The sequence below is a fragment of the Hordeum vulgare genome, chromosome 2H (assembly GCF_904849725.1).
Source record: "Hordeum vulgare subsp. vulgare chromosome 2H, MorexV3_pseudomolecules_assembly, whole genome shotgun sequence".
In the NCBI taxonomy this organism is placed as follows: Eukaryota; Viridiplantae; Streptophyta; class Magnoliopsida; order Poales; family Poaceae; genus Hordeum; species Hordeum vulgare.
Genome location: NC_058519.1, coordinates 448,923,326 through 448,939,286, shown reverse-complemented (window position 1 = coordinate 448,939,286; position 15,961 = coordinate 448,923,326). Strand labels below are relative to the sequence as shown.

At 49.3% G+C, this 15,961-nt stretch overlaps 1 protein-coding gene across 3 annotated transcripts; it reads left to right on the top strand.

Annotated features, from left to right (window-relative positions):
• Nucleotides 1-629: 629 nt before the first annotated feature.
• Nucleotides 630-14,866, top strand: LOC123426594 (sucrose nonfermenting 4-like protein). Of its 3 annotated transcripts, none has more exons than XM_045110454.1 (13): nt 630-934; nt 1,023-1,098; nt 8,626-8,811; nt 8,916-9,032; nt 9,106-9,165; nt 9,614-9,703; nt 9,776-9,901; nt 10,297-10,438; nt 10,528-10,701; nt 12,705-12,768; nt 14,023-14,092; nt 14,467-14,566; nt 14,701-14,866. In XM_045110454.1, the coding sequence occupies exons 1-13, from the start codon at nt 867-869 to the stop codon at nt 14,790-14,792; spliced, it is 1,365 nt and encodes a 454-aa protein (XP_044966389.1). In that variant the 5' UTR covers nt 630-866; the 3' UTR covers nt 14,793-14,866. The 3 variants fall into 3 exon arrangements, with proteins under 3 accessions (XP_044966389.1, XP_044966388.1, XP_044966390.1); XM_045110453.1 differs by having other exon boundaries at nt 632-934; nt 9,770-9,901; XM_045110455.1 differs by lacking the exons at nt 630-934; nt 1,023-1,098 and adding an exon at nt 2,070-2,173 and having other exon boundaries at nt 9,770-9,901.
• Nucleotides 14,867-15,961: the final 1,095 nt, after the last annotated feature.

Genomic DNA, 15,961 nt, shown 5'->3' with positions numbered 1-15,961 from the left:
CGAACTGCGGGGTGGGGAGGGACTGACGGGACGGGGCGGGGCGTGGTGGACCTGAGGAGCGAATATGGCCGACGGGGGCGACAACGGCTTGGCCGGCAGCGACGGCGAGATGGGCGGCGAGGTGAGAGAGGAGCAGAGCGACACCCCGATGCGAGAATCGTGCGAGCGAGACCGCGATGCGGGAAGCGCTCGGTCGTTTTCGGGTCCAGCGGATGGTAGCTCGGTGGCGGTTTGCACGTAATTAGGTGATACAATAGGGGCATAGTTTTATTTAGGAACGTTTTTTTTTATGGGACTAGGCAGAATCTTGAGATTGTGGGAGAAATCAGGTTTTTCAGAGATTTCGAATTGCACTGAAATTCTACACAATCTCATTGAGATTTTGAAAGTTCATTTGAGTTTTTTTGGTTCGGAATTTTCGGGACCAAGATTCTCTTGAATCTGCTCAAAAAACTGGACGGTAGTGTGCGCCGTAGTGAAATTGGTGACGCACGAGTGCCATGGAGCAGCGTCCAAGGACACTCAATACCCTGCACTCCAACAACCCAAACCAACCTACCAAAACGAAAGCGGAAAAAAACAAGCGTTCCACGCACTCCAACACTAGACACCAACGCCTTTCTCTCTCTCTCTTCACTCCTCCCTCGCTTCTCCATCTCCGCCTCCCTCCCTCCCTCCTCGCACCAAAAATTCCTCTTTTTATTTCACCTCACGCCAATCCTTACCGTCCTTTGCCCCTCGCGTGCTCCCACAACCCAATCCGGGCTGCCTCTTGGATGGACTCGGGTCTCGACTAGCTAGGCCCTGCTCGGCGCGGAGGGGCGCGCTACACTCCTTCCTAGGGTTCTTGGCCCGGGGCTTCTCCAATGGTGCTGCGGCGCTTCGCCTGGCCCTTCGGCGGTCAGCGCGCCTCCTTCTGTGGCAGCTTCACCGGGTGGGCCGCAGGGATTCGATCTCGGTGCCCACAAGATGGATCTTTTTTCCATTGGTGATACTGATTTTCATCTTCTTTTTCTTGTCAGCTGGAGGGAGTGCCCCATGGGGCTCGTCGGGACTGAGTTCCAGGTGGTGTTTGATCTCCCCCCAGGGCTTTATCAGGTGCGATATGCTCCAGTTGCCTAGATTATGCTCTAATTGCCTAAATTACGCCCGCTCCTCACTCCGATTATCTACTTGTGCGCTGTTGCACTGTTTATGGGTTTGCTGCTAGCCTTGTTAGTTACGACTGGACTGCTTGTGTGAGCTATTGGTGTTTTTCGGAGCGCAAGCAAGATCGAATTGCTTGCTTGTCGGGAGGACTTGTCGTGTTGATTTTGTGTTTGTCCTTGTGTCCATTTTTTCCCTGTCAGACGCCCGCATGGACGGCAATGCATCTAAGGTTTGTTGCAGTAGTTGAGTTGTGGTGGATGGCCATCGAAGGTGCTGGCTCAATGTATTTGGACATGAATGAACGGATGAACGAGTGAAGTATTTATCGTTGACACACAAGTGAAACTGTAGCCGGTTCTTGGGATGAGCTATTTTATGCGCATCAGCTGTATCCATTTTGCCAGTAGTGTGCCAGACAGAGAGCTTACTGATTTACAGTTAGTGAGCTTAACTGTAGATCTGACATTAATTGCACGCTGTGATTAAAATCTGCATATGGATGATGAGTGGTGGTTTACTGATGTCAGATACTTTTTAACTGTTACGCTTTTATGTGATCCTTTTGCTGCTTTTGATGACTGTCTTGCAGTGTGGCAGGCACTAGCTGTATGAAAACTCTGGTTAGACATAGGATCACAAGGACTAGGTCTGAAATAATGTACAATTGGCCTACAATGATTTTGTTTTGTTTTGAGGAACGCCTAACATAACTGATCTCTTGTTTGATAACATACTACTGAAGTTCTATGATTCTAGGCCCTGTGCACTAGCAGATAAACAAGGTATGGTCGTAATAAATGACATCTTAGATTTAGTGCCAGGTAGATATATGCCATATTTTTATGTCAAAACTCTGGTAGCTAACAACTTCTGATAGTACCACCACTCGTTGTAGAGCATGCTGTCAAAAAAGCGGGAAATCAAAAGTTGACCTGTTACATTTACTGTTTGGAGTTTGAGGGGAAAGACCATTATTTGAGCTGCACCAGTGACATTCCTTTTGCACTTTGACCTGTACAAAATTGTAAGGATTCAACTTACCCTTTTTCATGGTTTGAAGTCTTACCTGTTTCATAGCCATAGACATGCACTTCTATCTTGTGAATTTAATAGGTAGGGAGTTATTAATCTTTAGTGCTAAAAAACGAATCAGGACAAGAAGCTGTTCCATGTCTCCATAACTCCAGATAAGAAGCTGGAGATGTTATGTAACGAGCTTAACGCTGCTCTAGATTTGAGTATATAGCTGCAGCATCAATGCCTGTAATTCCATTTGTAATTTGCAGTATGTAGTGACCAGGTTCCCCTTTTGCCATTTGTTCCATCTTTTCTTGGGTTATTACTGAGCTCTTTTCTGCTGGAAGCTACTATAGTACTATTGTTATGACCGGTACAACGTACCAACGGAGGAGGCCCAATGGGCAGGGTTAATTACGGGCTTAGCCCAAGTTATCTTACCTATCTTAGAAGTCCAAGTTATATTAGAGTCCAAGTTATCTAGGGTTTAGTGGAGGCTGTCCTCCTTTATAAACACATGTACCCCTTCGATATTAATCAGACAATAAACAGTATATTCTGTTGTCGTCTCCCTCAGGAGACGAGAGCCCCAAACCCTAGCCGCCTCTCTCTCTCTCTCTCTCTCACGCCGCGACGGCGCCCAACCGCCGGCGCCGGCGTCCCCAACCTCGCAGCCCGCACTTCCACCCCTACAACCTACGTCCGAGACCTGGTAGAACCCTAGCCTCTACCAATTTGGTATCAGGTAGCTTGGGTTTGATGAGTTTGTCGGACCTTCCCACCACCACCGCCGCCGCCACCACCGCCTTCCCCGCCACCTCACAGCAGCAGCCGCCGCCGCACCACTCACCGCCGCCGGCCACCTCAGGCCCGGCCGCCTCCGGTCCCGCGGCCCTGGCGGCCGAACCCGCTCCCGTCCTCTCCCCGGCGGAGATGTCCTCGGCGATCCGCGACCTCAACCTGGCGGTCTCGAACCTCCGGACTCTCCTCCAGGCTTCGTACGCAACCCCGCCACCACCGCCTCCGCCGGCGGCGCCCTTCGCGCCACCGCCCCCGGCGACTGTCGTGCCCCAGGGCCTGCCGATCACCCAGGTCCGGTGGCCGCCGTCGCCGTCCCCGCTACCGACTGTTGCAGCCACCCGCCCCCACCTTCGGGGGGTTCGGCGGGTACACTGATCCGTACGCTGGGAGCTCCGTGGTGCCGCAACACTCTCCTTCCGCCGCGCTGGGCCGTCACGAGGGCACCTACGCGACCTCGCCACACGTGCAGCAGCCACCCCGCTTCACCAAGCTGGAGTTCGCCACCTACGACGGCACCGTCGACCCCCTGAACTGGCTCAATCAGTGCGACCAGTTTTTCAGGGGGCAGCGGACCATGGCGTCCGACTGCACGTGGATCGCCTCCTACCACCTCCGTGGCGCCGCCCAGACTTGGTACTACGCCCTCGAGCAGGACGAGGGCGGGATGCCTTCATGGGAGCGCTTTCGCGACCTGTGTCTCCTCCGGTTCGGCCCCCCCATACGTGGGAGCCGCTTGGCCGAGCTCGGTCGCCTTCCCTTCACCACCTCGGTGCAGGACTTCGCCGACCGCTTCCAAACGTTGGCCTGCCATGCGCCTGACGTCACGGCTCGCCAACGCGCCGAGCTCTTCGTCGGCGGCCTTCCCGACCACATCCGCATCGACGTCGAGATGCGCGACCCCCAGGACCTGCAGACGGCCATGTATTACGCACGCGCGTACGAGCAGCGCGCCAACGCCCTACAGCAGGCGTTCCCGGGCCGCGGCACGCGTTCCCTGACCCGCCCCGCCCCGGCGGCCGCCACCTCGACACGCCCCGCCCTGCCGACCGCTACGGCGGCTGCCCCCGCGCCGACACGCACCTTCCGGCGCTTGACGTCGGCCGAGCAACTCGAGCGGCGCCGCAAGGGCCTGTGCTTCAACTGCGACGAGCCGTATGCGCCGGGTCATACGTGCGCCCGCCTGTTCTACTTGGAGACCGTCGACGACGCGGAGGTGGAGGCCCTCACCGCGGAGCTCGACGCCACCACACTCTCCGAGGCCGGCGTCACGACCTACGGGCCGGTCGACGCGACCGCCTTCGTCGTCTCCCTTCATGCCATGGCTGGCATCAAGACGACAAAGACGATGCTGCTTCCGGTGACGATCAACGGGGAGCGTCTAACCGCGCTCGTGGACACGGGTTCGACGCACAACTTCCTGTCCGGGGACGCCATGCGCCGCCTCGCACTCCAACCGGCGGGCTCGGAGAAGTTCAGCGTCACCGTCGCCAACGGGGACCGCCTTGCTTGCCAGGGGGTGGCGCGGCAGGTTCCCGTCCTCATCGGCGACGAGCCGTTCTCCATCGACTGCGTCGGCATCGACCTGGGCTGCTACGACTTCATACTCGGCGTCGACTTCTTGTCCACTCTCGGCCCCATCCTTTGGGACCTCGATGTGCTGTCCCTCATCTTCTGGCGCGAGGGCGGCCGTCGCGTTCAGTGGACAGGCATCGGCGGCTCCGGCGCCGTGACTCCACAGCTCCAGTTGATGGCGTCCACACTGGACGAGGCGCATCCCCTCCTGGCCGACCTCCTGCAGCAGCACAGCGACATCTTCGACGAGCCACAGGGCCTCCCTCCCGTGCGGCCCTGTGACCACCGCATCCACCTGCTGCCGGACACGGCACCTGTAGCCGTGCGTCCGTACCGGTACCCTCAGCTGCAGAAAGACGAGCTCGAGCATCAGGTGGCGGTCATGCTCGCGCAGGGCATCATCCGGATTTCGACATCGCCGTTCTCCGCCCCGGTGCTCCTTGTGTGTAAGTCCGACGGCACATGGCGCTTCTGCATCGACTACCGCGCCCTCAACGCCCTGACGTCCAAGGACAAGTTCCCCATCCCCGTCGTGGATGAGCTCTTGGACGAGCTACACGGAGCGCGCTTCTTCACCAAGCTCGACCTTCGCTCGGGCTACCATCAGGTGAGCATGCACCCTGACGACATCGAGAAGACGGCGTTCCGCACTCACCATGGCCACTTCGAGTTCCTGGTGATGCCGTTCGGCCTCTCCAACGCGCCGGCGACCTTCCAGGCCCTGATGAACGACGTGCTCAGCCCATACTTGCGCCGCTTTGTGCTTGTTTTCTTTGATGACATTCTCATCTACAGTGCATCTTGGGCGGAGCATCTACAACATGTGGCCATCATCTTCAACGAGCTTCGAGCGCATCGTCTTCACCTCAAGCGCTCGAAGTGCTCGTTCGGCACGACCTCCGTCGCGTACCTGGGGCACGTCATCTCGGCGGACGGGGTAGCGATGGACGCGGACAAGGTCGCCGCCGTCGCCGCGTGGCCGATCCCGCGGTCACCGCGGGCGCTCCGCGGCTTCTTGGGCCTCGCCGGCTACTACCGGAAGTACATCCGGGACTTCGGCCTCATCGCCGCGCCACTGACGCGTCTCCTTCGACGCGACGCCTTCTCCTGGGACGAGGAGGCGACTACGGCATTCGAGGCTCTCCAGGAGGCGCTCACGACGGGACCCGTCCTCCAGATGCCGGACTTTGATATGCCGTTCATCGTGGACTGCGACGCCTCTGGCATCGGCTTCGGCGCCGTCCTTCACCAGGGCGAGGGACCGCTCGCCTTCTTCAGCCGCCCCTTCACCGCTCGCCATCACAAGCTCGCGGCCTACGAGCGCGAGCTTATTGGGCTGGTTCAGGCAGTGCGCCACTGGCGGCCTTATCTTTGGGGCCGGTCATTCCGTGTGCGCACGGACCACTACAGCCTCAAGTTCTTGCTGGACCAGCGCCTCTCCATAGTTCCGCAACACCAGTGGATCAGCAAGCTCTTTGGCTTCGACTTCACTGTTGAGTACCGCCCCGGCCGTCTCAACACGGTCGCCGACGCCTTGTCCCGCCGCGACACTGAGGATGTCGCGGACGACGTCGCCATGGCTGGCACTATCATGTGCATTCGCTCCGGGCCATCTTTCGCCTTCATCAACGACATTCGCCGGGCAACTTTGACGGCCGTGGACGCCCAGGGCCTGCGCCAGCGCCTTGACACCGGCGAGCTGGACGCGCCCTGGCGCTTGGACAAGGGGCTACTCCTACATGGCCGCCGCATCTTCGTGCCCGACCATGGCGACCTGCGCCACCAGGTCCTGACCTTGGCGCACTCTGCAGGGCACGAGGGCGTGCAGAAGACTCTCCATCGTCTCCGTGCTGATTTTTACATCCCCGGTGATGGCGCGATGGTCCGCGACTGGGTGCGGTCGTGCGTGACGTGCCAGCGGAACAAGACGGAGACACTACGACCTGCGGGTCTACTGCAGCCGCTGGACGTACCCTCCCAGGTGTGGGCGGATATTTCCATGGACTTCATCGAGGGCCTTCCCAAGGTGGGCAGCAAATCCGTCATCCTCACGGTGGTTGACCGCTTCTCCAAGTACGCGCACTTCATCGCCCTGGGTCATCCATATACAACCGCCTCCGTGGCGCGGGCCTTCTTCGACGGCATCGTCCGCCTCCACGGTTTTCCGTCGTCCATTGTCAGTGATCGTGATCCCGTGTTCACGGGACATGTCTGGCGGGATCTCTTTCGACTGGCGGGCGTGAAGCTCCGCATGAGCACGGCGTTCCACCCTCAGACAGACGACCAATCCGAGGTGGTCAACAAGGTGATCGCCATGTACCTGCGTTGTGTTACTGGTGATCGTCCATGAGCTTGGGTGGACTGGTTGGCGTGGGCGGAGTACTGCTACAACACCTATCACTCCGCCCTGCGCACCACGCCTTTTGAGGTGGTCTACGGGCGCCCACCTCCGGCGATGCTCCCTTACGAGCCTGGGACGGCTCGGTCCGAGACGGCGGGCGACTTACTCCGCACCCGCGACGACATTCTGGCTGAGGCACGCCAGCGTCTTCTCCAAGCACAGCAGCTGGCTCGGAAGTACTACGATGCTCATCATCGCGAGGCGGAGTTCGCGGTGGGCGATTGGGTGTGGCTGCGCCTCCTCCACAGGACCACGCAGTCTCTGGACCCGCGCTCCAAGCGCAAATTGGGACCTCGCTACGCCGGTCCCTTTCGTGTGCTGGAGCGTGTCGGCACACTCGCATACCGCTTGGAGCTGCCAGCTGGTTCTCGCCTCCACGACGTCTTCCATGTCGGCTTACTGAAGGCCTACCGCGGGGACCCTCCTGCAGCGACACCGGCCCTTCCTCCTACTTCGGATGGCCGCCTCCTTCCAGCTTCCGCACAGGTGGCGAAGGTGCTACACGCGCAGCAGCGTCGCGGCGTCTGGCATGTCTTGGTACAATGGACCGGCCTGCCAGAGGAGGAAGCGACTTGGGAGAAGCTCGACGATTTCCGCCAGCAGTTTCCAGATGTTCAGCTCGTCCTCGAGCTGTTTGAGAAGGCGGGGAGAGATGTTATGACCGGTACAACGTACCAACGGAGGAGGCCCAATGGGCAGGGTTAATTACGGGCTTAGCCCAAGTTATCTTACCTATCTTAGAAGTCCAAGTTATATTAGAGTCCAAGTTATCTAGGGTTTAGTGGAGGCTGTCCTCCTTTATAAACACATGTACCCCTTCGATATTAATCAGACAATAAACAGTATATTCTGTTGTCGTCTGCCTCAGGAGACGAGAGCCCCAAACCCTAGCCGCCTCTCTCTCTCTCTCACGCCGCGCCGGCGTCCCCAACCTCGCAGCCCGCACTTCCACCCCTACAACCTACGTCCGAGACCTGGTAGAACCCTAGCCTCTACCAACTATTAATACTTGAATTGTACCAAATTGTTCGATTTGCCATGCATTGACATCCCTTTACCTTTTTGCTTGGCAATCCATAAGATCTTTCAAAATTATTGCCTAGATAATTATAAACTATGGAATCTTTCGCACATTCAATATTGGATTTTGTATTTTGGCTGTTTTGCTTCAAGATTTAGCAACTTATATTTCTGGAAATGCAGCCAATCACGACTCTAATTATAAAGCCCTTTTCTGCTATTCGTTCACAACTCACTCCCTATGTAATTTTTAGGAACATTGCGTTTGTGCAGCAAAATCAGTCGCTTGTTATTGAACATTCTACCACTTATCCCTATAAAGATGTCAACTGTTGGCGGCGGTCCGGCCACCTTTGGGCTATGCCACTGCCACCTAATGGATCTGGCACAAGCAGATATAGTTCGTCGGATCTGGCCCAAATTTATTAAAATCTATAGCAATATGGCCATTGTGCTAATGTCGTTCCCAATGTGATTCTGTATAGTTCTGTTCTTAGGTTAGGCAGCAACTCAAACATGATCTTGCGCTGGTATTTTTTTGCAGATAGTATATTCCTTCAATGCTTTCTGTACCAGTGCCCCACTACTTTTGCACAATATTCTCCAGCTTATGTATTTTAGTAATGCATATGCGTACATTGATGTGGTCTTTTGGTTTAATCCAGTACCGATTTTTGGTGGATGGTGTTTGGAGATGTGATGACACAAAACCTATTGTACGTGATGAATATGGCCTGATCAGCAATGAAATGCTTGTCACACTTGTGGAGAATAATACACACCCGGTTGTACAGCGAGAGCCATCTTCCATTGGAAGAATGAATTTGGATGAGGGTACTATCTTGACAACAGTACGTGTCAAAGTTCCAGATTTTAAATTTTGTCTTGCATAATTAGTAGACTCTCCCGAATAACTAATGCTTAATTGTGTGCTGTGCAATAAATCCCCATACAGATGCCACCAGAATCGCCATCTCGAAACTCGGGCATGCAGATTGCAGTTTTCCGCCATCGAGTCTCTGAAATACTATTACATAATACCATATATGATGTTGTTCCTGTTTCTAGCAAGGTTAGGCTCTTGTTTTGTGATCAATACTTTGTCTTTGACCATGCAATAATCAGTTTTCAAATAAGTATTTCAGATAGCAATTTTGGATGCGCGGCTTCCTGTCAAACAAGCATTTAATATTATGCATGATGAGGTATGTGTTTGCAAGAACTGCTGTGTGTGCTTTTGTCTTTTACTTCGTTATGCCTGCTTAAAGGTTTACTGTCATCTGAACTTCCCTGTGTTAGATCATCATATTATCGAGGAATTGTGAAAGTATTCTTGCAACAATTACCCTTGTCATTAGCCACAATTCACATTCCCCCACCTCCCCCCTATATGTTCTACAGTTGCCCAAATTCCTATAGCAGCAGAATCTCCTTTATCTTTACCTAGAATAACACAATTACTATCACCACTGTACCTCCATTAGTAAGGTAATTTAGATGAGAAAAATTATCATTAGTTCCTTTCCAAAGTTCTATTTGTGTTGGTATTTGTCCTCGTGTATTCATGTATGGCGTGGTCCACTAGCCAACATGTGATTTACCTTGTCAATCAAATGTCATAATAGTACACAATTAACCTTTTTCTTGTTTTAGGGCCTTGCTTTGGTTCCTCTTTGGGATGATGGCCAAGGAACCATAACAGGCATGCTAACTGCTTCTGATTTTGTATTAATTTTGAGAAAGGTGAGATCTCGATTGCTGTATTTCTTCCTCTGTCAGCGAGGTTTTTACTAATTGTCAGATCCACAGTTGCAGATGAACATTCGAGTTCTGGGCCATGAAGAGCTTGAAATGCACTCAGTTTCTGCTTGGAAAGAAGCAAAACTGCAGTATTATGGGGGGGCTGACGTCGCAGGCATGCAAAGAAGGCCATTGGTTCATGTATTTTCCTGTACATTTTCCAGGCTTCTCTCATCTGATTAATTGATTAACATTCTAAAATGATCAGAATTGGCAAATAGGAAAAACTAATTATATGCTCAGAAATATAATGCTACCATCTTTTTCCAAAATATGTCAATATCGTTACTTGAACATTCAGATAGACTTACCATTTATTGTTGGGATTCTTTCTGCTAACCTAAGGGCCTTTTGGGATGGGACTTGGCTATTCCAAACCTACCCCCCCCCCCCCCCCTGACCCCCCGACACACACACATCCAAACATGCCAGACAGTTTGAATCTTCTGTGTTTGCAGGAGTTGAAAATTCTTTTTATCAGTAAGGTGAAATAATAATTGTCCTCTTTCTTTTTTCCCTACAATGTCTTTCTTCAGGTTAAGGATTCAGATAATTTAAGGGATGTGGCACTGACTATAATACAAAATGAAATATCTTCAGTCCCTATCTTTAAGTCCTCGACAGATATATCAGGGATACCGTTACTTAATCTTGCAACTCTTCCAGGGATTTTGAAATGTACGGTATTGTTTATTAGACTTTGTTCTCGTAAGTAATTTTACCTGCATCTTGACTTGAGCTTACCTTTACCTTGATGATGTATTTAGTTCTTTGCTCAAAGCTCCAAGAACAACCAGAAGGTTATCCCATTTTGCGAAATCAGATTTCCAGTATTCCTATTGGTACATGGTCGCAGCATACTGGAAGGGCCAGTACTAGACAGCTTAGAACATCGCGACTGAGTGCTCCTCTAATTACTTGCCTGGATTTTCTTCTGGAAGGTACCATATAAATGACATTTCACAGATAGTCATGTATTTTCCCCAGTTGATCCATTAGAACATGGTACGGTGGTTGTTGGCTACATAATCGAATTAAGTAGGTGATGAGTTCCTTCTTGAATAGTGCAGACAATCAATTTCAAGTGAACCATTAAATCTGAAATAAATGTACCCAGGACTTGTATGACACGTGTCATCATTGACTCATGCAGACATCCCATTAGTTGTCATCTTTCACAGTGACACATTTGAGTTTTTACTGTTAACTCTAATACCTCGCCCTCCTGAATTATAGTACCTCTCTCCAGAAATAGATGAGTTTTACAAAGTGAGCAGTTAAACTTCCAAATGACTAATATATATAAAAAAACATTTAGGCTGGTTTAGACAAAATGATACAATTAGATTTGTCATGAGAAATACATTCATCATGTAACAGGTTTGGATTTTAGAGTCGTCTATTTATGAATAGATGGAGTACCCATTAAACTCTCAACTGAGAAATTTGGACAGCTATATTTGTAAAAGAGTAAAATACACCACGAGTCCTAAGGAGGGGTGTTAGATTAGTCCTGATACTATGAAGAATGCATATATAGGTCCTAAAGGTTTGCTAAGTGTGTCACCCGCAGTCCTATCAGTGTTGCATCAGCTTTGACTTGCACAGTGTTAGGTTGACCACTTCCATGTGGCAATATTTTGCACAAACCCCTATAAAGTCTCCTCTTCTAATTTTGTGGCCCCTTCCCTTCGCACTCGCCCTCTCCCTTGACTTCCTCTCCAGTCTCCACCTCCGGCAAATATATTGTAGCGGTGAATATGGCAAAAACGCAAAATTGGCAGCGATGTACTCGAGCTCGTGTCCAATACGTTCCACAAGGTGTCCCACATCTACTTCCTCGTCATGGCACAACTAGGTCCCGTAGTTCCTCTTGTTCTTGCCATCTATGGCCATTATGTCATTGATGCACTCGTGTTTGGGTGGGCACATCCTGTCATATGTAATATAAGCCACCAAGCGCCTCAAGTCCATCCCATCGTCTCCGCAGACCGCATCAGAGGACCCCATGACAATTCTCTTCAAAATCGATGCCACCTTACAAGTTGCACCACTATTGTGTTCGCCGTTGTCGCCATCGGCAATCAGGCTAACCGGACCATGTCCCCCCCCCCCCCCCCCCCCCGACTTGTCACGTACACCAACACTTCAATACGAATGCTCGTCGGCTCTCGAGCTGCTCCCCGGTCTCTGCAGGTGGTGAATTCTAGCTCGGTTAGTCTGCTGTGCGCCTTCCTCTCTGCCCCCTCCTTATTTCCCATCGGTCAATTTGATGGCAGCGTTATTGTAGATCCGCATTCACATGCAATGCACGTATCTGTATTCGTTCCCTTTTGCTTCCATGTTTCTTTGTCTTGTTTTTTTCTCCCTTTGTGCCACACTAGTAGCCTATGCACGAGGATTGCAAGTGTTCTGCGCAGGTTTGTGGCTAGAGAGGATCCGCTCAGGTGGGGAGGAGGGCAAGAGAGAGGATGCGTGCAAAGAGGGCCCACAAAATTAGAAGAGAAGACCTTTTAGGCAGTTTTATGCAAAAAGTTCCCACATGGCAATGGTCAACCTGCCACGCGTTCAAGTCAAAGCTGATGCAGCGTAGATAGGACTGCGGGTGACACACTTAGCAAACTTTTAGAACCTGGATGTGCATTTTCATAGTCTTAGGACTAGCTTGGCACCCCTCGGATAGTTTTAGGATGTGTAGTATATTTTACTCTTTGTAAAATTCAATAATCAGATTTTAGCTGTTGGATTGCTGGAAACCTATCATCCAGTGATTCACATAGATGCTGTGAAACTACTTGAAATGCTTAAAAAAATGAGACTCATCTTACGAAGTTGAGGTTCTCCATTAAACGTGTTCCTTTTTAAACTGCATGTGCGAGATTTTACATCATTATGAAGTAACTGCTACTGAATCTAACTGTTACATTTTTTTTTCATTCCACAGATAGAATAAGCTCAATTCCTATAGTTGATGATAATGGATCCCTTCTTGATGTCTACTCACTCAGGTATTGATATACTGCTATACTGTTCTGCGCTTCTGTATTGATATACTCAATTAACCATGCTTGATAAAGTTGCTCACTGGGGCTCGAATAAACACGTTTATCTTTGTCTGATGACAGGATGCACCCTAAAACGAGAGCTTGCTCTTAATAATTCTGGTTATTAATTGTCACCCCAACAGTCTATCATGAGCAAAATCACAGTTTTGCTTTTGGAAATGGATGCAGACTTTTATACTATATGCTAAGAACACATACTGATTAGCTGTTGCTTATTGCATTTGTATTTAAGGATTATGGTGCAGCATTACAAAAACATAACAAACTTTCTGGTCTTGTAAAGCATAGGCAAGTATGCCTAAGGATCACCCTTTATAACTATTACTAGACACACACTATTATAACTAGCACCAGATACACGCTGACTATTATTAGAAATGCACTGCCTGTATACTGTTTGGTGCCTTTTCCGTCGTACTCATGTGTCTATTCCCTTCACAGCAAGATAAACATGACCTATTTACCGCATTTTTCTGTGGTCATGGATTTCTAAAAATATATGTCTTGTGACTAAATTTCTGGTTAGGTTGACTGGGTTCATCTAGATTATATATTTTTTGGGAAAATGCAAAGGACCTTTGTGTTTCATCGCATTGAAAGATAAGAGTTGGGTTCATCTGGATTTTGAGAGGGTAGTACTAATTATCTTAGTAAAGTTATTAGAAAAGGAGGAGTTGGTAGACCTATCCTGTTTGTCCTGGTGGCACTTCTGCTTGTTTTCTGATCAGCATCCGAAGCTGCTAAAGCATAAAAGATTCCTAAATGTGAGTTGCATTCCTCATTGTACACTGCACATCAGTTGTGTGGTCCATTTGGTAAGATTGATGAATGGCCGTGAGGTCAATAGTCCATGCATGTAATATGGCTGTGTCTTGAAAGTTGAGACTTTGAACTCTTTGCCTCTTTGCCTCTTTGGTCCATTTTGATCTTGGTTTATTTCTGCTGATAAATTTGGTGTCACCGAAAATCCTTCGGCTGTACCCTATAGCGTTCATCAACTTATTTGTATCCTTATTATTTTTCACATTTGGCCCCGTATCAAATGTTTCGTATGTGATGTTCCTGAAAAACTGGAGTTGATATACCCATACAAAGCATCACTGTCTTTAGAGGAAACACTAGGATAGCTGATGTGGCTATCTTGCAACTGCCCTGTTGTTCACTCAATTTAACACTCACGTTAACCTGTTTGTACAGTGATATCATGGCTCTGGCGAAGAATGATGTTTACACTTGCATTAAACTTGAGCAATTGACCGTGGAGAATGTATGTTCCTTCATCTTGCTTTTAGCTTGTACTCATTACCTTCTTTTGACATGCATAAATTTGTACTCCTGTGCTTCTGTGATATCCGTTCTGTTATATAATTAGATGACACAGCTTGAATGTTGTGATGTTAGTTCATCACATGTGAAAAGGAAGAAAATAGAACATGAAGTTATCTGGCCAGGCTGATGTCCGATGGCTCATTTATATAACTTATGTTGCATTAATAATTGAATCAGTGAGGTCAATGGTCCATAAGACCACTTGAAAGCAGGGCATCATGATACGCTCAACTGCACAAATTGCTATGGTTCTTGCTAACTTTTATGTATTATCCATGCACTGCATTTTTACAGTATATTTCCTCTTTTTAGGCTTTGGAGCTGCAATATCAGGTGAATGGGCGGAGACCGTGTCATACCTGTTTGAGCACGAGTACGTTGCTTGAGGTGTTGGATCAATTGTCTGTTCCAGGTACTAGCTTGTGAGATAAATGTGCATGCATGTAGGGATTGCATTTTACGTGAGCTCAGTCTATAATTTGATGATCTCAAGATAAATTTGACAGATTGGTTTGAATTTCTGACATTATATATGTATCTTATCAGGGGTGCGGCGGCTTGTCGCTATTGAACCGATGACTAAATCTGTGCAAGGAATTATCTCATTGAGAGACGCAATAACATTTCTCCTTGGATAACATTTGTGTAGCCATTTCATACATGAAAAGCCTGTTGTATTTGATTGGGACAGAATAAAAATGTTGTTTTGGCAGATGCAGGAGTTGTTCATATCTTCCATTGTGTTTTCACTTTGAAACTTACAATAGCATGAATTATGCACAACTGAGCCTTCTTGACAAGAACAGGCCATGCCTTGAAGCATGAAGGACGGGCCGACCGAATCAGTACTGCCGCAACCTTGTTTCCTGCTTTGGCAATCAGAATGCTTCAAGTTACTGTTGAGGCTTGGCTATTGTAAAAAGGGGGAACAAGCTCAGATTGAGATTTAAGAGTTACAGAATCATTTTGAAGATTTGATGGAAATCATGTCGCATGCTACATTATTCAGTAATGAGCTATATGTTCTCATGACAGGGTATGATTTCTACGGATGACCTGAAATGACAAATCAAACAGGGTCAAGAGTTTTGGACATAGTCCTGGCAACATCAAGAAACTGGATATAGATTCGAAAGTATGTGAAATCAATCAACATGTGTGTGTGTGTGTGTGTGTGTGTGTGTGTGTGTGTGTTATCAAAAATTCATGATTCTCAACGGCGGCTAATCGATTACAATCTTGCTGACAACAGTAAGAACCAAGTTATGTTTCACTCTATTGGTGTGTAGATCAGTTTATGTGGTACGTACTTGTTTTGAAAAGGAATAGAGGCCCTGATTGGTGTGATAGCATTGTATGCCAAATTATGAAATCCTCTTGACTTGGGTTTGACTGTGTCTCTTCTCTGAAAAAAAAAACCCATGCGGGCTCTTATCTTTCTTTTTTTGAAACAAGGTAAAAGACTTGCTATTTCATTAATTAAGAAGGAGGTTTTCAAGACCTGAAGACCAAGCCACAAAGCGGCGGGGATAAAACAATCACTCACGAGGTAAAATTACATCTAATCCCTTGACGCATGCACAAACCCATAGCCTTGTCTCTTCCAGGATCTTGCCCACAATGATCGTCGAAGGCGTAGAAACATTTCGAAAGACCCTGGAATTCCTCTCTTTCCAATGCTCCCAGGAAACAATCACGAGTAAGGATGCCAGACCTTTTCTGTTTGGCGAGCGCACTATGGCCAGATTGCCTCACCAGTCTTTCATAGTGGCCATGTTTGTCCAGTCTGCCATTGTGATCTCTGGCA

Bases quoted from the DNA above. Each gene is read 5' to 3' on its own strand.
- LOC123426594 (XM_045110453.1), top strand. From the start codon at position 867: ATGGTGCTGCGGCGCTTCGCCTGGCCCTTCGGCGGTCAGCGCGCCTCC. The intron at 1,099-8,625 runs GTGCGATATGCT...GGTTTAATCCAG, and splicing joins TCCCCCCAGGGCTTTATCAG to TACCGATTTTTGGTGGATGG. The intron at 8,812-8,915 runs GTACGTGTCAAA...ATCCCCATACAG, and splicing joins AGGGTACTATCTTGACAACA to ATGCCACCAGAATCGCCATC.